Consider the following 27,999-nt stretch of genomic DNA (forward strand, 5'->3'; position numbering starts at 1 on the left):
TATATTTTTTTTCTTTTGATCGTGCACAGTATTGATAAGAATAGTACTCCTTAATCTATTATTCTTCTTCCTCTTTTATTTCTTTTTAGTTTTTGTTGATTTTGATTTTTCAAATTATTAATTTTGTTTTTCCTTATAATGAAGAAAAGTTTAGTTTTAAATTAGAAATATGTAATGCCATGTCATTTCCACATCATTTGGTGTTGTGTTGACATTATTCAAATAATAAATCTGAACTATTAAATATTTTAAAATCTAATGGCTCACAAAGTGTCTCAAAATTTGTGTAAAATATAGTATCTCTTGATCCTGACCCATATCTATACTATTATTAAGTGAAGAGAGCTTGCTCTCCAAAATTGAATAATTTGACGAATATAACCCTCTAATATTAAAAAACTTTAGAAACTGAAATAACCAACTTGGACAATAATGTCAAATTAAAAAAATAAAAAGAAATTAAATTCTTTACAATAAAATAAATAGTAGTTATTGTTGTAGAAAACTGCTTTGGTTAAAAAACTACCCACTTCCTTACCAAAAAAAAAAAAAAAAACACCCACACACATAGAGCGTGGGCACATGCTAGTACTATTATTAAGAGAAACGATTTTGTATGGAGAAGGCTAGTATACAAGTAATATATGATCCTATCTTCACCAATTTTCAATATCCACATCCTAAAAATATAAAATTATAAAAAACAATATTGTTTCAAAAAATAGTACGATATCGTCTAATTTGTAGACTAGTTATTATTTAGCTTTCTCCTAATATCTCAAGTGTTCTAGTAAAAAAAAAGGATTAAATTCAGTTTACCCCCCTAATGTTTAGGGGTAATTTCATGTTAGTCCATGTCCTTTCAATTTAATCAGTTTACCCCCCAAGCTTCCAAATTTCAATCAGTTGTGTCAAATTTCTACTATTCCGTCCAATTTGGACCGTTAAGTCTGACTTTTGAGGGCTAAAATGGTCATTTCAAGACCAAAAAAAAACTATAAAAAAAAAAAAGGAAATTCTTTTCTTTTTTTTTGTGTTTTTTTTTTTTTTTTCATTTTAAAATTTTTTTCCATCTTTTATATATATATATAAATTTTGTCTTCAACATATACCCAACAAGTTATAATAGGTTTATAAAAACAAAAAGATATTTTAGGTGGTTGAAACTTGAAAGTCGCTCGCTGATCTACGATATTTATGATATATCTCCGATAAAAAGAAGAATTTTAGGATATATCCCCAATAAAGTGAAGAAATGTCTGTGTAAAATTATTTTTTACAGATATTTACAGATAAAGTGTAAAATCATGAAGAAATATCTGTGTAAAATCATTTTTTACAGATATTTATAGATAAAGTGTAAAATCGTTTTTTACATATATTTCTTCACTTTATTGGGGATATCTCCTAAAATTCTTCACTTTATCGGAGATATATCATAAATATCATAGATCAATAGAGCGGCTTTCAACCACCTAGAGTATCTTTTTGTTCTTATAAACCTATTATAACTTGTGGTGTATAGGTTGAAGACGAAATTAAAAAAATTAAAAATTAAAAAACAGAAAAAAATTAAAAAACGAAAAAACAGAAAAAAAAATTAAAAAAAAAAACAGAAGAAAAAAATAAAAAAATTCCTTTTTGTTTTTAGTTTTTTTTTTTTGTCTTGAAATGACCATTTTAGCTCTAAAAAATCAGACTTAACGTCCAAATTGGATGGAATGGACACGGTTGAGGATAATTAACAAGCTTGGGGGGTAAACTGATTAAATTGAAAGGACAGGGACTAACATGAAATTACCCCCAAATCTCAGGGGAGTAAACTGAATTTAATAAAAAAAAAAACTATAACATTAATTAAATCAACTTTGATATTTCAAAATGTGATAGAGAGCCAAGACACTATTATCATATTATATAGGCTCTTGTCACAACGAAAGATAGTTGATATCCCAACGTCATGTTAATTTTATTATAGCAATTACAACTTTACATATCTAACAAATGTCATGAGGAATTTCAAGTTTTATCCACTTACAAAAGGAGAATCACATCAACAAAAAGTTGAGAGCGAAGTTCTAAAACTACCATCGGTTTCTTGATGGACCTCATACAGTTTGTGTTTAACACTTTAACCTGCCATATGGTTTTTCTTATAATTCTTCATTTTTATTTGAACTCAAAAAAATTATAAAAATTCTGTTTAAGGATATCTCTATTTTGTGTTTAATCCAAACTCTAGGTTACTTGACCTCGTGGTAATAGGGTTCAATTAGAAGAATCTAGAGATTCTCTTTCCTTGTATGATTCTAACTCTATGCATTGTAATCCTCTATATAAAGAGGCGCCTATTATCAATGAGAATACACAGCGAATTTCTCTCAATTCCTGATTCCCTAAAACACGTTATCAGCACGAGCCCTAATCCTGAAACCCTAAATTCGTAACCTTCGAATATCAGAAACCACCGCCGCCTACCTTGAAGCTCTCAATCCCAGGAACCCAGAACCGGCGGCACCACCCCTAAAACCGGCCGGAATCAACCTGAACCGGCCACTGGAAGTGTTCAAATCGGCCTCCCAAGAAAAATCCAACGATCTTCTGTGCGGTTCGCCATCTTCCCGTCCACCCTTCACGACCAACTTTTGTCAGTAGCTGCACCTCGTCCCCAGAATTCGGAATCTGAAAAATCACCACCGGAACCGGCCAAAATTCAACCGAACCGGCCACTGGAGTCCACTTGCAGAAGAACTGGCAAAAAAAAAAAAAAAGGGAAACCTGTGCAGCCTAAGCCCAACTGCTGCAGCCCACAGTCAAGCCCAACTACTGAAGCCCACAGTCGAGCCCACTTGCAGCAGGCCCTAGCGGAGCCCACGTGAATCAGCCGAGCCGCCAAGCCTCAGAATGTCCCTGCCACGTCAGCATACACGCAGGCATCCAGTCAGCTGCCACGTCATCATCCAGACTGCCACGTCAGCACCGGCCGCCACGTCAACACCCCCGGTCAACCCCCGTCAACCCTCCTGTCAACGGCCGGTCAACACTTTTCTGGCAACTTTCCGGTGACTTTTCCGGCCAACTTCCGGTCATCTACAGTAACTTTTCCGGCGACATTTTTCCTCCCAACTTTTCGGTCAAGATTTCCGGCAATTTTTCAAGGTCAACTTTTCTAAAAGTTCCCTTTTTTTTTTGAAGTTTTTCAATTTCTTCTTCTTTTCTCGGGGACTTCCAACATCTCTTCTTCTACCACCCTTTCTTCTTTATAAGGGAGACCAAAAGCCGAACTGTGGAGGTTCGTGCTCACTCCAAGCTTGGAGCTTGTAGAGTCCTCCAAACTTAGAGTTTGTTGAGAAGAAAACGATCGACCACATACATCATCGTTTCGATCTAATCCAAAACCCCTCTTGGAATCGGATTTTCTTGGAAGCGACTACGCTCAGAAAATTCCTAATTTCTTGGAAGCGACTACGCTCAGAAATTTAATAGTTTTTCGTGGTAGTCTTTTTTTTTTGCTCCGAAACTAACCCTAATTTTGTGTTGTTTTTCAGGATGAGTTACCTGAACAAGTTGAACTTTGTTCCACTAGAGACAATTGGCGCAGGATACCATAGATGGGTCCGAGATGTGCACCAACATCTTAAGGCTAATGGACTTCTGGAAGCCATCCAAGAGCCTAGTCAGAACGTGCTCTCCATTGAGCAAGCTACTGCTTTTGAAACAAAACAAGCTAAAGCCATAATTCTCATGACAAGGCACATGAATGACGCGCTCCAAAATGAATACCTCAATGAGGAAGATCCAAGAAAGCTATGGGTAGAACTTGAGCAGAGATTTGGCAACGTTCGTGACTCCCTGCTTCCTAATTTAGAAGTGCGATGGCATAGCCTCCGCTTTTGTGATTTCAAATCTGTGCTTGATTATAACTCGGAAGCTCTTCGTATCAAGTCTCTGATGGAGTTTTGTGGCCAAGCCATAACTGATACGATATTGATCGAGAATACTCTCTCTACCTTTCCCGTCTCTACACTGATGATTTCAAAGAATTATCGGATTGATGTAAATGCAGGACGTATCACAAGGTTTCATGAGCTCATTGGCGCCATGAACGTAGCTTAAAAGCACGACAATATTCTTGTGAAGAACTATAATGCTAGACCCGTGGGAACTAAGCCTATTCCGGAGTCTAACCATAGTCGCGCCCCCAATGGAGGACGCAAGGAGTGAAACCCTAAGAGTAGGGACAATTCTGGACATTCTGGTCCATATGTTCGCCCTAAAGAGGAAGGAAATCGCCGAGTGAGGGGTGCAAGGAACCGTGGAGGTCAACGTGTGAAGAGAGAGAGAGGCGGAGCCTCCGACCATGGTGGTAACGCCACCAAGAGCACAGGTCATCCAAATCGCACCCCAATGGAGCCTCGATCAAGGGAGCCTGACCATAATGATGTTTGTTTTCGATGTGGATCAACTGAACATTGGGCCAAAGCATGTACATCACCCCAGAATGTTGCAAACGCATACAAGACGTATCGTGAAGCAAGGGAAACAAATTACATGGAACAAGAAGATCAAGATGGCGATCTAGATCTAAGGGTGGAAGACTACAAGGATCAAGACCCAGAAACTAGCGATTTTGATTAAGTCTTTTTATTTTCCAAGAGATGTAGGCGATTGCCATGTTACTTTTTATTGGATTAGATTTTCTTTGATCAAAGAAACAATGATGTACTCCGTTGGCTTATGAATAAAATTTCGAGTTCTTTTCATTATGACTCAATTTTGATTCTGAACATATTACTTTGTGACTACGATGGCTGGGCCATCAATATTAATTCAAGGACGTGGAATAGCCCAAGTTCCACTTGCCAAATGGCACCTTGATTACAGCTGTCACAGAAACTCTCTACGCTCTTAGGGCAAATCGTACCCTATGAATAGCCAACGAATTCCACGCGAAAATGAATGTAGAGAATGGAAATGAGTTCCTTTGCATTACCTCTAATGATTGCGAACAAAGACGCATCTTAGAGAAGTTTATGTGTCTCTCTAGTGGATTCTATGTCACTATTCGAGCTATTAACCCAATAAAGTTATGAGAGAAGATCTCTTGGATTTAGACACATATTGGCTTTGTCACGACAGGATAGATCATCCTGGTCATGATAAGATGATCCGTCTACAAAGACTTCACATGGACATCCTTTCTCTCGAGTGAAATGAAGCATGAATCAAAAGTTGATTCCTAGACTACGTGTGACCGACGCTGCTGCCTAGGGCACTGCCTCCGTCCACCACCAGCCTAAGGCTGGCGCAGTCCCTATCCATGACGCCATGGATGGCGTCCATCATGGTGATGGCGCCCCAGGTGATGCTGCAATCACCAACTTGCTTCAAATATCGTTTTAGACGCCCAGGCCTAACCAAAATACTCAATGGTTGCTGCTAAGGCCTCTCGCTCGGTTTACAAAGCCCGTTCCTTAAGGAAATTAGGACTGAGACCATCCTATGCAAAGGATATGACATTACTCATTCTGTTCTTACAAAGAATCCGTAGGGATTTTGTGGATTGATTCAACCAACTTGCGGACGCTTAAATATTTCATGATATTAGTTGACACGCTGGTCACGTGTTGCGCCATTGTCCACCTATAAATGCTGCTTACGCTACATTCCTAGCACGTATCATATGACAACGGGCTCACTCCCCAAATCATCCTATTCAGTCAATTGGATTTGACTATGCTGGAGAGTTTACATCGAAGACTTTCGATGGTTATTGCATTAGGACTGATGTTGGACATCATATTCCCATGTACACACCCAATTGGTCTCGCGAAAACGACTACGATGATAGTCTAGACATTGGTAATGCGTACCACTCTCCTTATATCTGCTTGAGGTGATGCAATATCGCATGCAACTATGCTAATTCGTCTATGACCTACCGCCACTCCATGTACCCCTGCGTTACAGCTAGTGACTGGGTACAAGTATTTTGTACTTACGCACATTTGAGTGAGCCATTTATGTGCCCATTGCCCCGCCACAGCACACTTTGATAGGTCCTTACAGACGAATGGGCAACTACGTTGGATTTGAGACTCCAACAATCGTCCGCCACTTAATGCCCTTGCCAGGCGATCTCCTTACCGCTAGATTTGCGGGTTGTCACTTTGATGAGACAGTCTTCCCGTCGTTAGGGGGAGATAAGAACATGGATGTTCAGCAGGAACGACAGGAATTGTCATGGCCTGTCCCCACTATGCCTCATCTTGATCCCTATTACAGTGACGAGATCACACAAATATGCTGCAAACATGCCTGCAAGGAAGGACGTTCCTACTAGAGGACGTAGCGCCACCCTACCCGGAGGTAGTCATGGCGCCAACGCCAAAGAGAGTGGCACTCTGGCGTTACAGGCCATGGCCCCAGCTAGGATGCGTGGAGAGGCCCGTGGGTTCGGAAGATACTTTGGCACATTCCAATCCTTTGATCATCAAGACTCAAAATCCGTCTCATGAGTATCTTCCGGGTTATGGTTATCGTTGGGGGATGCCTTAACGTCAGAACCTATTCCTGAGAATATAAAGCTCTATGAAACTTACACTAGTGTACATGAGACGTGGGATAGAAACTCCATCATAATTGATGATGTAGTTGCGTATTTCGTTGCGCATGAGTTTGTTGAGTCAGATGATATCGAACCACGCTCCGTTGATGAATGAATGCCAACGTAGAGAGTTTTGGCCTAAATGGAAAGATGTGATCCAGGTTAAGTTGGATTCTCTAACGAAGAGAAGGTTTTCTGAGCCAATAATGCCAACACCTCCTGACACAAAACCTATTGACTAATGGGTCTTCGTTAGAAAGCGTGATGAGAAAAAGAGATGGCAATCTCGCCTTATGGCGCAAGGCTTTTCACAAAACGCCCTGGAATCGACTATGATGAGACATATTCTCTCGTAATGGATGTCATTGCACTCCACTACCCTGTCAGTTTGGTAGTTTCCGAATAACTGAACATGCAGCTTACAAATGTGGTCACTACGTATCTCTATACGGATCTAGATACGGAATATACATGAAGGTTCATGGTGAACTTCATTTACCCAAGTCAAATGGCTCTAGACCATGGAGCGCGTTTACAAAGAGGTTAGAACGCTCGCTAAAATGACTACTTGATTGGGAAGGGATATGCCCACGCGTTTCCATAACAAGTTTCGGATTCCCTCGCGGTTTATGTTGGACATGATCTTCATTAAAAGTTCTTAAAGAGTTAAGGGAAACCGCTGAACACTTGAAATCCGTGTTTGAGATGAAGGATTTTGGGAGAACACGATTATGTCTCGGTTTAGAACTTGAGCATCGTGTCGATAGATGCTTAGGCATTTTGACAAGGTCAAGCCTTCAAGCACCCCCATGATCGTCCATAGTCTTGATCCTGTAAAGGATCCTCTTCATTCGAATGATGATAATGAAGATGTGTTAGAGGCAGGAGTGCCTTACTTGAGTACAATAGGCGCATTATTGTACTTAGCTAAATGCACAAGACCGGACATCTCATTTACCATGAACTTGTTAGCTAAGATATAGCTCTGCGCTAACGCAACGCCATTAGATTGGTGTCAAAGATATCCTTCAGTACTTGAGATGTAAGATTGATATGGGCTTGTTCTATCCCTACAAAGAGATGATGGATTCGGACCCATCACACACCAGGAACGCCGCCAACACTGGCCTGCGTTCTCTATCCCCATCCCAAAATGATATAAGTGTTTTGGAAGGTTTTGCTAATGTTGGGTATCTCTCTGACCCACAAAAAGGTCATTCCCAAACTGGTTAAGTGTTCACCATGGGAAAAGACAGTGACATCTTGGAGGTCTACAGAACAGATCGTCGCTATATCTTCGAACCATGTAGAGATTATTACTCTTCACGAAGTAGTTCGTGAATGTTTATGGATTGGATCCATAATTACGCATGTTCGAACAATTGTGGTTTGAAGTCTACCACATATGAGCCTACGAGCATTTAGGATAATGCTACTTGTTTTGAACAAATAAAGCTAGGCTACATCAAAGGCGACAACACCAAGTATAATCAGTAACAACAAACTCTCCTCAAGATCAAAGTGAACTAGGTTCGATCTGAGGACAGTGAGGCAGACTTGTTTACTAAGTCATTGCCCAAATCCACGTTCGAGAAACATGTGGCAAGAATTGACTTGTGGAAATTATCTGAACTCCCATGATCGTAGTCATCAGGGGGAGGTGCAGGCATCAAGGGGAGATGTCTACATGTTCACCTTGAAACGTGAAGGGTGTGTTGTGCTCTTTTTCCCCTTCGACCGAGGTTATTTTTGTCCCACTGGGTTTTTGTTACTCAACAAGGTTTTTAACGAGGCAACGAGAGAAGCACCGCGTTTGGACAACACAAGGGGGAGTGTTTAAGGATATCTCTATTTTGTGTTTAATCCAAACTCTAGGTTACTTGACCTGGTGGTAATAGGGTTCAATTAGAAGAATCTAGAGATTCTCTTTTCTTGTATGATTCTAACTCTATGCATTGTAATCCTTTATATAAAGAGGCCCCTATTATCAATGAGAATACACAGCGAATTTCTCTCAATTCTTGATTCCCTAAAACAAATTCTAAATTTTGGGTTCGATTTTTCTTTAATGTGATAAAAAAAATTAAATAAAAGAGTAATTAAAAATAAATAAATAAATATATATATATATATAAGATATAGAAAATAAAATTAAATTTATCATGCTTGGAAAATACTGAAAGCAAACTACGAAAAAAAAATGATTATGTTTCCTCTACATTTCACTCATGTTAATTATCCAGTGGAATTTTGTACATCTTGTTAATTTCATGCAATATAATGCTTTAAAAGTTTCATTCATACAACATATGCTACTATTAATATTAGGTAATGAATGTTGGCGGAGATTCAATCTAGAATTATGCATTTGCGCTAGCTTGCGGTTAAATGGTTAAACTAAGCCCAATTATGCAAATAGATTGGGTAGCAAAACTTCTATGATTGGTACCAAATGTTTTAGTCCATGACCCAATAGTTTTGGGCCTTAGTCACAGTTGTACAAGAGAGAAGAATCCGAGTATCGATCGATATACATCATGCAATCATTATTGCACTTTGCAAATGCATTTTGCTCAAGCTAAAAATTGTAAAGAAAAATGAATCGATATCTCAAAATGGGAAATTAAAAGGTTTAAAACCTTTTTATTTTTTTAGCAAAGGGGTTTAAAACATGGGACATTCTTTGGTTCTCGATTTGTATCCCTTACGGTTTCTCTACATTTCAAGACTCAATTAACTGTGCCAAAATTAGAAGAACATAAATGTCAACAACAATTGACAAGGTTGTAAAAGCATGCTGCTATCAATAGATTTACATTAAGAGTAGTGTCATATATATGTACATTTTTATGGAACCATGTTTTGTCATTACTTTCTCGTAAGTGAAACTTCATGATCCATGAAAATATTTTTTTTTTAGGTGGGAAAATAAATTATAACTTAAAACCCCTACTACAACTAGAACTAAACTTATCAAAATTAAAAGCAGACAGAGCTGAGAACGGCAACTTTTTGGACCAAGTGATAGGAATAGAAGATCTATGACCCATATTTGTAACAGCATCAGCAACGAAGTTGGCTTCCCTGGGAACATAAGAGAAGGAAACAGCTTCGAAATTGCTAGCCAGACTCAGGATGTCTTTCACAAGAGTACGAAAACGCCAAGGAGGAGCACATTTTTTGTTGATAGAGTCTATAATTAACTTGGAGTCACCTTTGACATAAAGCTTTCGACAGTTAAGGAGGAGGGCATGATAAAGACCATCACGAACAACACTTCCTTCAGCAATGGAGACAGAAGCATGACCAATAGCTCTCGCACCAGCAAAAAGGGGAGAACCATCATGATCCCGAATAATAAAACCAGCAGCTGCTTTCTTATTGTTAACAACAGAACCATCGAAATTGAGCTTGGCGAATCCAGCAGGAGGAGGAAGCCAACGAGTAACTTGAGAGGCAGAAGCAGGACCCTTGAAAAGACAAGGGCTATTCCTTCTGTAATTCTCACCAATGGATGCCGCATCATGAACGACCATGTTAGGAAGAGAGGGAGAATGTCTGAAGATGAGGTTATTCCTCACCTCCCAAATTTTCCAACAAAGAAGGAGAAGATTTTCAGTAGTAGACTTTTGGTAATCCTTCCTGAACCAAGAAACAAACCATTCTTCAAAGTTTTGGAAATTTGTATTAGTAATGCCAGCAGAGCGCCAAACATTTTCAGCAAAGGGGCAGGAGAAGAAAAGGTGGTTTAAGTCCTCATCCCCTGAGCTGCAAAGGGCACACAAAGAATCATAATTAGTATAATAACGAGCAAGTCTTGCCCTAGTTTTCAATCTTCCCCTAGCTAAGAGCCAAGAGAAAATCTTGACCTTAGGAGGAAGGTTAAGTCTCCATATTTCATTCAAAATTTTAACCCTCGAATAGGGAGTCACCGAATCACATTGAAGCCAAGTGGCTGATTTAACAGAAAAAATACCGCTGGAGGTCGGCCCCTAAACAAATTCATCCCTAGAGTCCAAAGCAGGAAGATGAATACTTAAAATAGAGTTAACTGTATCATGATCAAGGAAAACATAAAGTTTATTAACATTCCAACAGCCATTAACAATATAATCACTAACATTCTCATCAATATCAATAGAAATTCTATTTGTAGTCGAAATAAGATTGATCAAAGGAAAAGAAAAGGCCCAGTTGAAAGTCCAGAATTTGATGTCAGTACCATTACCAACAATCCAGCGCATACCTTGGATTAAAAGATCTCTATTATCAATAATGTTGTAAATGATAATGACTATTCATGCAATAGGTATTGCTTAATGTATGCGATTGACAGACTCATAATATATGCGATTGACATACTTGTAATATGCGATTGATTAGTATAGCTATTATATATTGCCTTTTGTATACATGATGTAACCCTATATTAACCTCATGGTGAGATGAATACAATACAATTATCCAATTCTCTACAACACGTTATCAGCACAATACTCTAACCCAAGCCCTAGCCAGAAAAAAAAAACCCTAACACCCGAAATTTCTTTCACCAAAGACTGCTGCAAGCTCCTAGCCATTGCTAGCCATACCGTGCGCTGATCCTGCAGCCCTTGAGCACCCGTGTGCCTCCTACTACCCCTGCAGCATCGTCACACGCCTGCTACCCCTGCAGCACAAGAGCATGCTCGTTCCTGTGCAGATCAGCCTATTTGCACGCCCCGAAACGTCTTGATTGGGACCTCAGATCAAAATCCTTCCTTCATAAAAGTTGTTCATCTCTTCCTCTTCTATCTTACCTCCAAATTTCATCCCTATTGGAGTCTCTTTGAGATCTATACACCATTTTAAAGTGGGAGTTGTTCAGAAGATAATATGCTCCGAATTTCAATAAGTTTTAAAGATTAAAGTTCCTGCTTTCTTGTCTTTTAAATTCCTTTATTTTCTGCAGGATTTTCAATATACGAACATGAGTTCGATTATTTAATAAAGCGGAATTGTGGGGATTCATGCTTAACGAACTAAGAGTGTTTATAATGCTCAGACTAAGAGCGTCCGTAAGCATCAAATTGTGACCATATTAAAACATTATTGTTTGGTCTAATCCAAAAGAGATTCTTGGAAATTATTTTCTTGGTAGCATAGCTCGGAAATCTTATTATTTTAGTTTTCGTGGAAGTTTAGCTCTGAAACTAATATATCTTCTCTTCTTCTTTTCAAGATGTCGAATGAACGTAGACTCGATTTTCCCATGCTTGACTCAACAGGCTCGGATTACCACAATTGGGTAACCGATGTTGAGAACCACCTCACTTCAAAGGGAATATTACCCTTAATCCAGGCACCTAACCCGGATCGTGTGTTCGTGCGAACACCTACAAAGCATGCTCAAGCAGTTATCTTGATGCGACGCCATATGGACAAGGCACTCAAATTGGAGTATATGTCGATCAAGGATGCAAGAGAGCTATGGGTAGCACTAGAAGAGTGCTTTGGCAATGTCCAAGATTCCATCCTCCCTGACTTGAAGGTTCAATAGAACAATCTGCGCTTTGTTGATTTCAAGTCTGTTGCTTAATATAATTTAGAAGCTCTTCTCCTACAGTCCATGTTGAGGTTTTGTGGACAACCTGTCACAGAGAAAGAGTTAATTGAGAAAACTCTCTCCACCTTCCCCGTTTAAGCCATTGTGGTATCAAAGCAATATCGCACTGAAGTCAATGTTGGACGGATCACGAGGTTTCATCAACTTATCAATCTCATATCTGTAGCTAAGAAACATGATAACATACTCGTGAGGAATTATAATTCAAGGCCCATTGGAACTAAAAGCGTTCATGAGGCGAAATTTTGTAATGGCAATATGCCTTAGTCAATAAATGACAATTGTATTAACTCTTTCTTATGTGGTGCACCCAATGAAATATGATGTCTGGGAAAGTCATTGAGATTAATGGTACTTAAGAGAGCCTCACTCCACTAACATCTCTCTCTACTTTCCTGGTCATATTTGATTGGAGTTACCAAACGGATAGAGTGACTACAATGTGTCTTAGTTTGATTTTATTTTGGATTAGACTTTTTTGGACCTTTGATGTAATCATTGGCTATCTTTATTAATAAAGTATCATATTATTATTCGATGTCATGGACATGTCTTAAACCCGAACTTTATTATTTTTCAGTATGTTTCCTGGAGAGTTGGAATGCCTTGTTGATCATGGCACCACACATACTATATTGTGACATAGGCAATTATTTCTATGGATGACGCCTAGTCGATCTTCTGTGACTACGATGGTTGGACCATCACAATTGATTCATGGTCGAGGACCAGCTCAATTTATGTTGCCAAATGGCACAAGTATTAATGTCACCGAAGCTCTATATGCTCCTAGGGCTGGAAGGACCCTATTGAGTTTTAAAGATATAAGAGCCAATGGTTTTCATGTGGAAACACATTGTGAGAATGGACAAGAGTTCCTTTGCATAACCTCTAATGACTACGGACATAAACGAGTATTAGAGAAACTTATGTGTCGATCTAGTGGGTTGTATACAACCACTATTCGAATTATATGAATCCAACCATGTCATGAGAGATGATTTATGGGATTCTGACACATATAGGCTTTGGCATGACCGTTTGGGATACCCAGGTCGTGATATAATGATCCATATATTAAAGACTTCACATGGACATCCATTTTTCAAAACGAAAAGAAGTCAGAACCAAAATTCGATCCAAGGTAAGGCTGGTGCCACCTACCCCTTGCGGCCCAAAAGTGGTATTGGCACCACCAATACCTCCCTGGTTCCTTTTTCTACTTCTAAAGTCAATTGTGACTTCGTGGCTCAACCGGATACTTCCCTGGTTGCTTCTAAAGCCCATCTTTCGTTTTGCAAAGCCTGCTCTTTAGCAAAATTAGGATCCAGACCATTCTATGAAAAGGACACTAAAGAAAATATTCCATTCTTACAAAAAATCCAAGGTGATATTTGTGGACCTATTCAACCAACTTGCGGACCATTTAGATATTTTATGGTGTTGGTTGATGTATCGACACGATAGTCACATGTCATGCTATTGTCCACAAGAAATACTGCATTTGCTAAACTCTTAGCACAAATCATTAAATTAAGGGTCCACCACCCTGATCATCCCATTAAGTCAATTCGTCTTGACAATGCTGGAGAGTTTACATCAAAAACGTTTGATGACTATTGCATGTCCATTGGGATTGAGGTTGAACACCATGTTCCTCATGTTCACACCCAAAATGGTCTCGCAGAAGCTGCCATTAAAAGACTTCAAATGGTCGCTAGAGCATTGGTTATGCACACCAATCTCCCTGTTTATGCTTGGGGCTATGCAATATTGCATGCAGCTGTGCTCATTCATCTGAGGCCTACTGCAACTCAACCCTTTTCTGCGTCCCAGATGGTTACTGGATATGAGCTTGATGTATCACACTTACGCATATTTGGGTGTACAGTTTATGTGCCAATTGCGCCGCTACAGCGCACCAAAATGGGTCCTCAAAGACGATTAGGCATTTATGTTGGATATGACTCTCCAACCATTATCCGCTACTTAGAACCCATGACAGGCAATCTATTTACCGCTAGATTTGCGGATTGTCACTTTGATGAGACAGTCTTCCCGTCGTTAGGGGGAGATAGGAACAGCAATGTTCAACAGGAATGACAGGAATTGTCGTGGTCTGTCCCCACTTTGCCTCATCTTGATCCCTGAACCGCACAGTCCGAAATTGAAGTGCGGAGAATTCTCGATCTTCAGAACGTAGCAGACTCTATGCCTGATGCATTTTCTGATATCGCTAAAGTGACAAGATCACATATACCTGTTGCAAACGTGCCTACAAGGATTGATATCCCTAAAAATCATGGAGATGTCTCCCAGTAAGGAAACATGGGAGGCCCAAAGGTTTGATGGATTCTCGCCCGAGAAAGAAAGCGAGTTTGGCACAGAAAGATCCATTAATCATCGACATAAATAACCCGTCTCATGAAGATATTTTGAATTATGGTTATGTCCAAGAGACATCATTGGGGGATGCTCCAATGTTAGAACCAATTCTAGGGAATAAGGAGATCTCCATGAATTACACTAGTGTACATGAGACGTTGAATCGAGATTCTATTATCCTTGATGATGTGTTTGCATATTCTATTGCTCAAGGAATTATAGAACACGATGATATCGAACCTCGCTCCATTGAGGAATGTCAATGAAGAGCAGACTAGCCTAAATGGAAAGATACGATCCAGGTTGATTTGGATTCACTAATAAAGATACAGGTATTTGGGCCTATAACGCTGGCATCCCCAAGTATAAAGTCTGTTGGCCGTAAATGGGTCTTTGTTAGCAAGCGTAATGAGAAAAATGAGGTTGTTAGATACAAAGCCCGCCTTGTGGCGCAAGGTTTCTCACAAGTCACAACGCCCTGGAATCGACTACAAGGAGACATATTCTCCCGTAATGGACGTTATAACGTTCCGCTACCTTGTCAATTTGGTAGTTTCTGAAAAACTTAACATGCAGCTTATGGATGTGGTTACAGCATATCTCTATGGGGATCTAGATTCAGAGATATATATGAAGGTTCCAGACGGACTTCAATTACCCAAGTCAAGTGGCTCTAAATCACGGAGCGTGTTTTCAATAAGATTGAGACGCTCACTATATGGATTGAAACAATCCAGCGGATGTGGTATAACCGTCTAAGTGACTACATGATTGGGAAGGGATATGTCAACAATGAAATATGCCCATGAGTGTTTATAAAGAGGACAAGTTCCGGATTTGCAATTGTAGCAGTTTATGTCGATGACATGAACCTAATTGGAACTCTAGATGAGTTAAAGGAAACTGCTAAGTACTTAAAATCCGAATTTGAGATGAAAGATCTTGGGAAAACACTGTTTTTCCTCTGACTAGAACTCGAGCATAGTAGTGATGGGATTATGATCCATCAGTCAGCATATACTCAAAAATTATTAAGGCGCTTTAATGATGATAAAGCAAAGCCTGTGAGTACTCCCATGATCGGTCGTAGTCTTGAGCCTGAAAAAGATCTGTTTCGTCAAAGGGATGAGGACGAAGACTTATTAGAGGCTGAAGTGCCCTATGTAAGTGCAATAGGCGCATTATTGTACTTACCTCAATGCACAAGACCGAACATCTCATTCGCAATGAACTTGTTAGTTCGACACAGTTCTGCACCAACACGCCGCCATTGGATTGGCATAAAGACAATCTTTCGATACTTGAGAGGTACGATTGATATGGGCTTGTTCTATCCCTACAGAGAGAAAAGAAATAACGGAAGTGTGGGATCGGACTCCACAAGGCAATACGCCACCTTCCGTGTTCCTCCTCCCTTCCATCAAAATGACAACGATGTCTTGATGGGTTTTGCTAATGCAGGGTATCTCTCTGACCCTCACAAATGTCACTCCCAAAAGGGTTATGTCTTTACCATGGGAAGCACTGCGATATCTTCTAGGTCTACAAAGTAGACCCTTGTTGCTACTTCCTCAAATCATGCAGAGATTATCGCTCTACATGAAGCCGTGCGAAAAATGCATATGGCTAAGGTCTGTAGTTAGACACATTTTAGGAAGTTGTGGTTTGAAGTCTACCACCGATGAATCTACGTGCATTTATGAAGATAATGCAGCTTGTATTGAGCAAATGAAGTTAGGTTTCATTAAGGGTGACAACACCAAGCATATATCGACTAAGTTCTTTTACAATCAGCAACAACAAACACTTCTAAATATTGAAGTGAATCAAATCCGTTCAGACGATAATGTTGCAGAAATCAGGATTAAGAAAGTTATCTGAACTCCCATAATTGTAGAAATCAGGGAGAGACCTTGACATCAGGGGGAGGTATGATGTCTACATGTTCGATCTCGAAGAGCGAAGGACGTGTTGTGCTCTTTTTGCCCTTCAACCAGGGTTATTTTTGTCTCACAGGGTTTTTGTTACCTGGCAAGGTTTTTAGTGAGGCAACGATCAAAATGTCATCACCGAGTTTGAGCGGCATAAGGGGGAGTGTGGAAGGATGTCGAGTACTCCACATTCACCCGCGTTGTGCTCTTTTTCTCCTTCGACCAAGGTTGTTTTTCCCACAGGGTTTTTATTACTGGGCAAGGTTTTTGACGAGACAACTTAGAAGCGCATAGCAGTGGCAACACTATTGACATGGAATATCCAAGGGGGAGTGTTGTAAATGATAATGACTATTCATGCAATAGGTATTGCTTAATGTATGTGATTGACAGACTCGTAATGTATACAATTGACATACTTGTAATGTGCGATTGATTAGTATAGCTATTATGTATTGCCTTTTGTATACATGATGTAACCCTATATAAACCTCATGGTGAGATGAATACAATACAATTATCCAATTCTCTACAACAAAGAATACCTTTCCAAGCCATAGAATGGTTGGCCTGCTTATTTTGCATGAAAAAAGCATGTTTTCTTAAGTATTTCCTATGAACAATATCCACCCACCAGCTATCATGATCAGATATCACTTTCCAACCTAATTTTGCCAAAGCATCCTTACTGAAGGAAGCTGCTAGCCGAATTCCAAGACCACCTAAGGATTTAGGCAGACAAATTTGGTTCCAAGCAACTGGGGAGGAATGACAATCCTTACCCTAGAAGAAATTTCTACTTTCTTTATCAATGACTTTAGTAACTTTTGGAGGGAAATTGAAGCAAGACATAACATGGTTTGGCATTCCAGCAATATTAGATTTTATAAGAGTAAGCTTCCCCGCTTTAGAAAGGGTGGCCTTTTTCCAACCACTGAGCTTATTTGAGATCTTCAAAAGTAATTCTTTAGCATTCAAGGGGTCTTTCCAGAAAACAATATTATGGATCCCTAGATATTTACCAATTGAAACCTTGTGTTCAATTCCCAAAATACTTGTAATATCAGATTTAGTACTATTAGAGATCTTATAGGAATAGAAAATAGAAGACTTATCTAAGTTGATCTTCTGCCCCGATGCTTGGGTAAAATCGAGGAGAATTCTGGAGATGTTATGAGCTGCCTTGTTGGACGCTCTGGCAAAAATCAAACAATCATCAACAAACATAAGATTGGATATTCTATGGCCCCCAGGGGAGGAGAGAATGCCAACATAATTCTTAGAGTTAGAAGCAGCGTGATTTAAATGTCTAATAAGGTTCCATGCAGAGAATAAAAATATAGGGAGAGAGAGGATCTCCCTGACGAACACCCCTAGAAGAAGCAAAATGACCTTCTTGCTTGCCATTAATAAGAATGGAAAAAGTAACAGAACAAATGCATTCCATTATTAAGTTTATCCATTTAACATCAAACCCAAATCTGTGTAAACACAGTTTAATATAATTCCAATCCAAATAATCATAGGCCTTTTCCAAATCTAGCTTAATAGCCATGGAACCAGAAGTAGCCTTCTTTCTATTGAAAGAAGAAAATAATTCATGAGCAATAAGGATATTATCAACAATAGATCTTCCAGGAGCAAAAGCTCCTTGGTTTCTTGATATGCACTTAACCAGGAGAGGCTTTAATCTAGCAATTAGAATTTTAGAGATAACCTTATAAACAACATTACATAAACTAATTGGTCTAAAATGACTAACAATTTCAGGGGAGTCAACTTTAGGGATCAAAGCAATGTTAGTGTGATTCAAGAGCCTTAGTGAAGTATTATTTTGAAAGAAATCCAAAACAATGTTACTTATCTTGTCTTTGACTAAGTCCCAGTGCTTCTAATAAAATGTGGCATGAATGCCATCAGGTCCAGGAGCTTTCAGGGCTCCAATAGAGGTAGTAGCTAGCTGGATCTCATCCATTGTTACTGGTTTTAAGAGGTTCACATTGTCAGCATCATCAATAATGGGATCAAGAATATTAACAAATGATGTAGCCCTTTCCAAGTTAATGGCATTTGTTGCTTTGAATCTTCTCTAAAAGTCCTACAAAAAAATATAACTGATATCAGTATGATCATCAATCCAAAATCCTAATTCATTTTTTATTTTAGTAATTCTATTTCTTCTCTTCCTAATTGTAGCCTGAGTTTGAAAGTACTTGGTGTTTTTGTCACCCAAGGAAAGCCAATTTGCCTTAGCTCTCTGAGCCCAAAAAAGTTCTTTACTTTTCTCAAGTTCTAGAAATTGATCATAGAGTTCAACAACTTTGTTCTGAGGGAAAATGGAGCTCAGAAAAAGCATCAATTGATTCTGATAAAATTTCAAATCATTTTGAAGGCTATTTAGGTTTCTGAAAAGGCTACCATAAACATCTCTATTCCAGTTAGAGAGCCAGTGAGAAAAAACCCCAGAAATTGCCAAAAAATTCTTAAGAGGGTTAGGATCAAGGTTTTGAGACCAAATCTGCTTAACTAAGTTAACAAAATCAGGATGGGAAAGCCAAATAGCTTCAAACTTAAAAAGTTTAGTTCTAGAAAATCTGGATGGTAAAGTAGTCAATAAAATAGGGCCATGATCAGAACCTAGAATTGGCAGGTTCTCTAGAGTGCAATAAGGATAAAGTTGAAGCCAACTAGGGTTAGCAACCACTCTATCCAAACGTTCATAAATCACAGTGTGATCTTTGTGTTTGTTGGTCCAAGTGAAAGGTATTCCTTAAGCCTTTAGGGAGGTCATATTAATATTATTCAAGAAGTTAACAAAGTTCTGCATATACATATTGAAAGGACAGTTACCACCACATTTTTCATCAGCAGAAACAATATTGTTAAAATCACCTACAATGATCCAAGGATCATTATTTTGGGGTTCCAAATTACTTAGAACACCCCAAAAATTGGTCTGTAGTTGCTTCTGAGGATAAGCATAAACAAAAAAAATATACCAATTTGTGAGAGAGTTCATATCATTAACTTGACAATGCAGATATCTCTCATGATGATCTAAAACATTTAAATTAACAGTACGAGAGTTCCAAAGTAAGAGTAAGCCGCCACACTGACCATCAGAAAGAACAAAATCAAATTTATCGAAATAAAAGGCAAACCGAGAAGCAATTTTATTGGCTTGGCTTTCATCAGGAATTCTAGTATCAAGGACGAACAAGATGTCTAACTTCAAGCCAGTTATATAGAATTGAACTTGAGATAGAAAACCTGGCCAGGAACTGCCCTGGCTATTCCAACTAAGGATTCTCATGATTAACAATTGTGTTTGAAACTGATCCATGTTCTTGGTCCTTATTGGTAATCATCAGATCTATTAAATGGCTAGTTATCTTTGCGGGGCTAGAAGCACCAAAATTGGTCCTCTTCTTAGAGTATCCAGAAATGGCCACTAAATCTTCATCTAGATAAAAAAACAACATAGCTATAGTTTTCCTTAAGCCAAGCAAAAATATCACCCAAGTTTGGAGCACCAGAGGCATCCAAAAAAATCACCCAAATTTGCAGCACCATAATGACACTGTTTTTGGACTCAAACCGGTAGTAAAGTAGAATTTCAATACTTTCTTCATCCGGTTCAGAGCAAAACAAAAGATTGAAATAAAAGGATGTTGGTCATCCATAAATGAAAAAGAAACCATATTCTTATCTAGTAACGAAAGCTTATGAATGGTAAAGATTTCACAAACAGAGAAAAGCTCACCCAAGAAGTTAGACAAAGATAAATCAACATCAATTGAATAAGGCAAGTAGAGATGAAAAATAGTGAACAAGAAAATCAACCAGCTAACCACTAATTGAAGTCTAATTGCAATCATCAATTGTAACCAAATTGAATATGAAAATTCAAGGAGCGTACCTGATTGATGATAAGATTCTAACCAAAACCCAATTCTTAGATAGACCCAATTTGTCTTATTTCCAAAAGAAATTGGGAACTCAGGGAGATCAAGATTAATTTCGCTAATCTCAAATAAAACTCTTGAGAACTGTTGTGTCAGCAAAAAGCAAGACAATCGCATCGAAACTTCATCCCAGCAACACAAATCATCAAACATAGCGAGGTCGCAGAAGCGATACTTGGATATTACAATTTTGAGCCATCTAGGGATTCGGAGAAGAGAGTTTGCCTGCCCAATCTCAGAAGACAGTGTGTAATCGTTCTTCGCATCCCTGGTGTTGAAAGTTACAAAAGCCCCAAAATTTCTTAAAGTCGAAGCGGAATAACCTTCTTCTTCTCCACCAAACTCTATAGGATCATGAAATTCATTACTTGCAGATGAAAAATTCGATTCTCGGCGTTGAACATGATGGACTCGAAGCCACGGATTTCCCCATTTGATCACGAACGCTACCCAGAAAAGCCAGAGATAAAACCCTAGCAAAGCTCGATTTTTCGCCATTGACTTTGGTCAACTCTCTCTCCCCACAGATTTTTAATCCCCATGATCCATGAAAATGTGAATATAATTTTTTGAACTTTCGATTTCAAAATATTGTATTTTGTTGTAGTTAAAAAAAATTTCATGAAATCATATTTTGTTGTTGTTTGGCTCCAAAACCAGTTGGCGTGCAAACTGTCTCTTTTGAGCGTGTGCGCAGACGTGCCAGCACCGTGGGGTGCAGTCGTCGGGGGAGTCCCTTGACCTGACTTCTTCTTCAAGCGTTTGTGGACGAGGAGAGCACCAACCTCGCCACAAGGTTCTTCTCTAGCCTTCTGAGAAAGAACTTCTTGCCTTACGGATAAGAACTTTGGATGTGATCTCTTCGCGTCACCGAATCGATACTCAACGTTGTAGGCTGAGCAGAGCAATCACTGGGAAGTTTGGAGAAAGCACAGGTTTTGCTAAAGCGTGACTTTAGCTTCGCTGGGTTGCGAGGGCGTTACCCTTGCTTCGCTGGTAGTATCGGTGGCAGTGGTACTGACAGTCGGCTCGCGAGGAGACTAGGACTGGAAGCACTGTCGCCGAGTTGATCTGGTGATGCTGACAGTCAGCTCTTGGAAAGACTAGGACTGGCGCGCGGTCACCGGGTTTCAACGAGGTTGAAGGTTTGCTCCGAGGAGGCTTTGTAATCGCTGGGATTAATTGATTTGAGAGAGGTCCTTTGTTTGTCCTTGAAACCTAGTATTTATAACAAGGGTTTTGACTGTTCCTTGCTATAGAAGGATTATTGATTGAAGTTTCCTATTCAATCTCTGCTACTTGACTCCAATAAGGTTTCGTTTTCCTTATGGATTACGGAATGAGCGAAGCTGTAACCCAAACCCAAGCAGGCTTATTTTTGGGCCGCAGGTATCGGCCCGCTATGCTAAATCCACTAAAGGATCTTGCCAAAATTACTTTTGGGCTCAAACATTGCCCCCCAGGCCCCGAAAGCAGGCCCGTTAAGATGTAACTGCTTGAAGGGGACTAAAACGACACGTCGATTGATTAAAGCGATATCATTAATGAGGATGCGTCCTTTCGCTTGCAAAAATGCCTTTCTGTCGTATCATTTCCCTCACAAAATTTCTTATTTAAACTTGCAGCCACTTCAGACCTGTCACATCAGAAACTCTTTTAAGTTCCTAAAACCTAGAAACCCTTTTATTGCCAAAACCTTCTTCACCGAAACCCAGAAATGGCTCATCCAAAGAAGATAGTCATCGACCAAGAAGAGGAACTGAATGAACAGGCCGCCCGCGCTTGGGGAACCAACATCGATGCCCGCATTCATCTCCACACTAATATTCAAAGACCCCTACTCCTCCGGCTCCCAAATCATCATGTCGGACTGGGCCCCGCGCCGCGAGATTCTATTTCGGCAGACGCAATCGCCTTCTATGGCCTACCTGTTCGTCGACCCATCCCGGTCCTCCAAAGGACTCCTAGAGATTTCACCAGTTGGGGTGCCCAGAATCATCGAGCAAAGATAGGGCACTGGCCATCCTCTATCAGCGTGGCGGAGCTTTCCTGGTATCGCGAAACGCGCACACGAGATCTAGCTCGCTGGAACGCAGCAGGTATTACTCATACTATTGATCTCTGTTTTCGCCTTCCGCGCGGTGGCAATTGTTCACCGCTTGCTGCCTTTCTTTGTTTCTAGAATACCGCCACAAACACCTTTGACTTTCGATTCGGTCAAATGAGTATCACCCTGCTAGATATTCTCGCCATCACCGGCCTACCCATCGATGGCGAACCTTATTTACACGGTCAATTTGACTCTGTCACCTTCACCTCGACCATGGCCCAACATGGCCGCGGCGCTCATAGTGGCTCCTATCCACGGTGGTTGTCATATTACAGCCGGGAGCACAATGCGACCGGCGGAATCGCTTTCTTGGAGTATTGGCTCTGTAAATTTATCTTCTGCACTTCCTCTTGCAAGCCCACTGGTACTTGGACCCTTTTGGCGACGGCCCTCTACAACGGCCGCAGTGTTGGGCTCGGGCAACTTGTATTGGGTGCCCTTTACCGGACTCTCTATCAGGCCACTATGCATCCCTTCGAGACTAGCATTTCTGGTCCTTTTTGGATTCTTGACTTCTGGATCCAAACCTATTTCCCATATTTTTGTCGCGACGACATCCCGCTGCTTCCATCGGCTGACCGACTCTTGGGTTAATGGCTCAGCCGCGAAGAAAAGTACTCATCTCCTCCTTACTCTGAGTGCTTTACATACATGTACCTTTTACATGAAATTCCCTACTGCGACTTATTATTGGGAAGGAGATTCCCGGCTCCGCTTGAAAATGGATTCCTCCCTGGTGCTCCTCACTACAGCGATCGCGCGCGCTTGGCTTTTCGTCGCGCGATCTCCTGTTCAGACATCAGAATAGCTGCCGAGGAACTTAGTTACAAGCTTTAAGCCCCTAACCATTTCGCTCGCCAATTCGGCCTTGCCCAATTAGTGTCATTCCCGCTGTATAATGCTTGGAACTACAACACCTCCTGGCGTAGACTTGGGCCCCCTTCTGGGCCTACGCCGGCACAAAGCATGCTCGCATTGGTTGATCTTCTTGATTGGGCTAAAGACATCGATGTTGTGGATGGGACTGAGGAAGAATATGAGGAATGGTGGGTAGAAGTTTCTGTTAATTGCTGGAGCTAGCGCGATGATGAACTCTTCGTGACTATTTTTGGGGAATTGAGATGTCCCTATGCTGCTGATATTGAGCTACTTGATCACATCCCTGAAGACGATGCACAACCTCCGCCTCCTCCTGAACCGGCTCCGCAACCGGCGAGAGCCCCGCGCCAAGCCCGGGCTGGCATCGTAATCCGCGAGCCCCCTCAAGATGTAAGTATCTTAGTCCATAACTTATTCCTTCTTTCACTCTTCCTTTTAACTCAAACTTTACTACACCAGGGCAGTGTGCCACATTCTGGCAGTCGCGCGGTTGGTGCTTCCCCAGCCACTGGACAATCTGGGAAGCAAAAGACAGTGATAACGGAACCTGAAGCAGAAGGTTCCTCTTCCGACGAGGATGACCCGCAAACGGTAAGAACTTGGTTAATTAAACAAATAGTGCTTTCTTATCAAGTCGAGTCTAATCCTTTCCTTTGAATCCGGCAGCTCGCAGCTATCTTGGCCCGAAAGCGCAGTCGCTCTGACCCTCGAACTGATCCGTGGGCGGAAGATGAGCCAATCACTGACCGACTGGTAAGAAATTGAAAATGCACATTGAAATTTTTTTTTTCTTTTTATGCCGTGCAATCACGTAACAATCCTCGCTTGTAGGTTCATCGTAGATCCTCAAGACAAACTGGGGAAGGCTCTTCAGCCGTTGGTGAAGGCACATCTGATTCACAGGCCCAAGCGCCTACTAGTTCCATTAATCCTCTACCGCCTGTTAGCACCGCGAGCAATGCCCAACTGGACCTAATCCCGGTGCAAGTCATAAATGACAGTTCACCTGAAGCGGAAGAAAGGCCGCCTCTTTCAGACGCAACCCTTGAAGAACCACACATCACACCTGTCCTGGCAGAGACAGGGCCTGATCCAATCCCTGATGAGGTAGCCCAAGAACCCTTGCCAATAGCCATTCTCCGCGAGCCTCCGGCTATAGAGGTACGTTTCTCTTTAAATAGCATGATGTCCTGATTCTTTACTGATCCTTTGGGCATTCTCATGACTCGTTCTTAAACACAGGCTCCTGGTCTTGTCGAGGAAGTAGCTATTGCTGTGGAAGAACCTGGTGTTATTCGCGCTGACCCGGTTGCTGAAGGTGTGATCGACCAAGAGCCTGCCCCTAAAGAAGAAGGAGAGGTGAACGTCGAGCAGGTGCCGGAAGCGGTCCCTGTTGTGGAACCTCTTGAGGCTCCAGCTGCTGCTGCCCCCCATACAATGCCTGTGCCTCCCTCCAGATTGGACAGACTGGCTCGCGTACTTGAGGTGACTCCTCCCAGGGTTATAGATGAAGCTAGGGACGGGCTTCACCGCCTTCTGAGTCCCGAAATCCTGCTGCCTGGCGCGTCCGTACGAGCTCTAGAATATTTGAGGGTCCTTCATCGCGAGCATGCCATCATTGAGGACGAGTTCGCTGAGATAGACGAACTGTTACAGAATCTCCCCCAACGGCTTAATGAAAGAGCGGCCGCGACCGCACAAGCCAGACAGGCCCAGGTCCATTATCAGGGCCTTGCTCAACAAATGGACTCTTCTCGTGATTTCTTAGGAGACAGGGCTACCCTTGTCAGAGACTTATGGATCACGCAAAATCACCTCCGGTCCCAAATTCAAGATCTTCAGGCCCAGCTGACCGCAGTGACAGCCCGTCTCGAGCATGAGAAACCTTTGCTGGAGGCCCCTGGCGGCCTCTGAAATCCTATCTCAAAACCTGGCTCAAGCACGCGAGGTGGTTCGACAGACGGAGCGAGCCGCTGCCGATGCCAGTTTCCGCTTGGATGAACATTTACTTCGCTTGACTCACGCGGGCCGAAAACTCTAGGCCTCTACTATTAGGCCCATTTTGTATGAACAATATTATTATTTATAATGCAAATATCTAGCCCACATTGCTTGGCCCAAATATATGTTCCAATTTTCGAACAGTTCAGCGTTCAATTTGCCTTTATTACTATTGAAACTGTTTGAATAGATAATCTCAAAATGGGGCGGGTACCTCCTTGAAGACTGCCCCGCTTCCCACGAGTTTTCAATTTCCTTCATTTCCGAGATCCTAACATTCAATTCTATTGATACTCTTATTGATGGCGTCGAAAAGATTTCACCTGCCCATAGCACGGTTGAGGCCACTGTGACTGGCCCTATAAATACCTGTACTTTGGAGAAGTGATAAACACAAGCAAATATGGCTTTCCCAGAGATAGTTTCGCTATCCTTACTTCTCTTTCTTCAGTTTCTGAAATCTTCTCCTCACGATCTCACCCTTAGCCTAAAAATCCTTAGGCCTTATGGCTTAATCTCAAAACCTGAGTAGGTCTTATGGCCTAATCTCAGGTCCAGCGGCATGTCTTTGGTCTCTGGAAATCTGGATGGGATTTACCGGTTTCAGTTAGACTGAAGAACATGTCGCGCTCCTAACGCGGCAGAACCAGATTCTGAGGGATTCCTTTCCTCAGTCTGCTCGCGTGGAGCAGGAGGGAGAAGGGCGGAAGGCCACTTTGAGGCCGACTGTTCTTCTTCCGCGGCCTACCTCCGGGGTCCGACTACGAGGCTTCCGTTTTTCCCCTGGAGGTAGATGTGGTTGTGAGCCGCGCTCTCTCTGAAGACCATCTTCATCCCGAAGGATAATCAACTGGAAGGGTTGCGATGGATTATTTCCTTCCCTCTTCCTCCGGTACAAATGAGAGCAGCTGCAACTCAGATCGGAGGAGGATGTGGGTGAAGAGAGGAAGAGTACTAGCGGTACTGCCCACATCTTCCTTGCCGCAACCAGATCCAGAAACCCATAGTAGATCTGCAATCCTTATGATTTTCAAGCCACCTTTGGCCTTATAATTGTAAATGTAACTGTTTCAATTTGTACTGCTTTTGGCCGCAAAGCCACTCTATGAATGAATGGTTTTTTTTTTTTAGCACAAATAAAAATATTGTTTATTAAATAAGGCCTCATGAACAGGTCATCATGTATAATCTTAACACGCATTGTCAAGAAGAGAATTACAACAAAAGTTGGAAATTAATCAAAAATAAGGCCACAACTAAGGCCTGAATGTGTAGAGTGTTGCCCCCCTAGTATTCGTAGATGAAGCAGACACATGAGACTAAGGCCACAACAGAAGGCCTAAATATAGAGATGATGCGAACCGACGAATACTATGGTTGCCCCCCAGTCCGGGACGAAGGTTGACCCGGTGGATCGTCGAACTCCCAAACACTAGGGTAATATTTCTTCAGGAATCGCCCATTGATGGGGTTGCGATGAAGTTCTCCATCCAAATCCTTGAGGTGAAACGCACCGCGTTCCAAAATGCAGTGAACAATAAAAGGTCCTTCCCATCGCGGAGTCCATTTACTGCGACCGGTCAATTTCTCGCCAAAGGGCAAAACAGCTTTCCAAACAAGGTCTCCCTCTTTGTAACTGCGACCACTTGTCCGCTTATCGTAGGCGCGGGCGATACGCTGTTTTTCCATTACTGAATTATCCAAAGCCACTAAGCGCTGCTCGCTCAAGTCTTCGTGTTCTTGCCACATCGCCTGAACATAATCTTTACCTATCAAGTGATGCTGATCTTGCACGCGTAAGGAGTGAACGTTGATTTCTAAGGGCAAAACGGCATCATGGCCGAACATGAGTGCATAAGGAGTCGTAGCAGTGGGATTCCGCTTGGAGGTGCGATAAGCCCATGGTGTCTTATATAACGTATCGTGCCACTGTCGAGGGTTTTCAACCAACATCTTCTTTAGCAGGGTAATAATAATCTTGTTACTGGCCTCTGCCTGACCATTGGACTGAGCATAATATGGAGTGCTGTGGACGAACTGGATGCCCAGGTCATTGACAAGTCGCTCGACCTCACCTCCCATGAATGCTGCCCCCCTATATGAAACGAGCACCTCTGGGATACCGAACCTGCAGATGATGTTCTGAAAAATAAATTGATGAATGGTGGGACCAGAAGCCACCTTCAAAGGCTCAGCTTCGACCCACTTGGTGAAGAAATCGGTAGCGACGATGATGAACTTGTGTTGGAGAGAAGAGTGAGGATGAATCATCCCAATCAAGTCCAGTGCCCAGCCTCGTGCAGGCCAAGATTTAATAAAAGGTTGCATGGGAATATTGGGAATGTGCTGGACTGGTCCGTGCACCTGACAGTCTTGGCATCCTTTGGCGAAAGCGATACAATCCTTCAAAATACTGGGCCAATAGTATCCATATCTTCTGATGAGCCAACGCATCTTAGGTCCCTCTTGATGGGCTCCACATATTCCAGTGTTCGCTTCGCGCATCAATCGTTTTG

At 41.4% G+C, this 27,999-nt stretch overlaps 1 protein-coding gene across 1 annotated transcript; it reads right to left on the reverse strand.

The window, feature by feature from the left end:
- Positions 1-9,540: 9,540 nt before the first annotated feature.
- On the reverse strand, positions 9,541-10,143 carry LOC112203305. The gene has a single exon (XM_024344293.1). The coding sequence runs from the start codon at positions 10,141-10,143 to the stop codon at positions 9,541-9,543; it is 603 nt and encodes a 200-aa protein (XP_024200061.1).
- Positions 10,144-27,999: the final 17,856 nt, after the last annotated feature.

This window comes from Rosa chinensis, chromosome 5 (assembly GCF_002994745.2).
Source record: "Rosa chinensis cultivar Old Blush chromosome 5, RchiOBHm-V2, whole genome shotgun sequence".
Taxonomy (NCBI): Eukaryota; Viridiplantae; Streptophyta; class Magnoliopsida; order Rosales; family Rosaceae; genus Rosa; species Rosa chinensis.

Bases quoted from the DNA above. Each gene is read 5' to 3' on its own strand.
- LOC112203305 (XM_024344293.1), bottom strand. From the start codon at position 10,143: ATGGTCGTTCATGATGCGGCATCCATTGGTGAGAATTACAGAAGGAAT.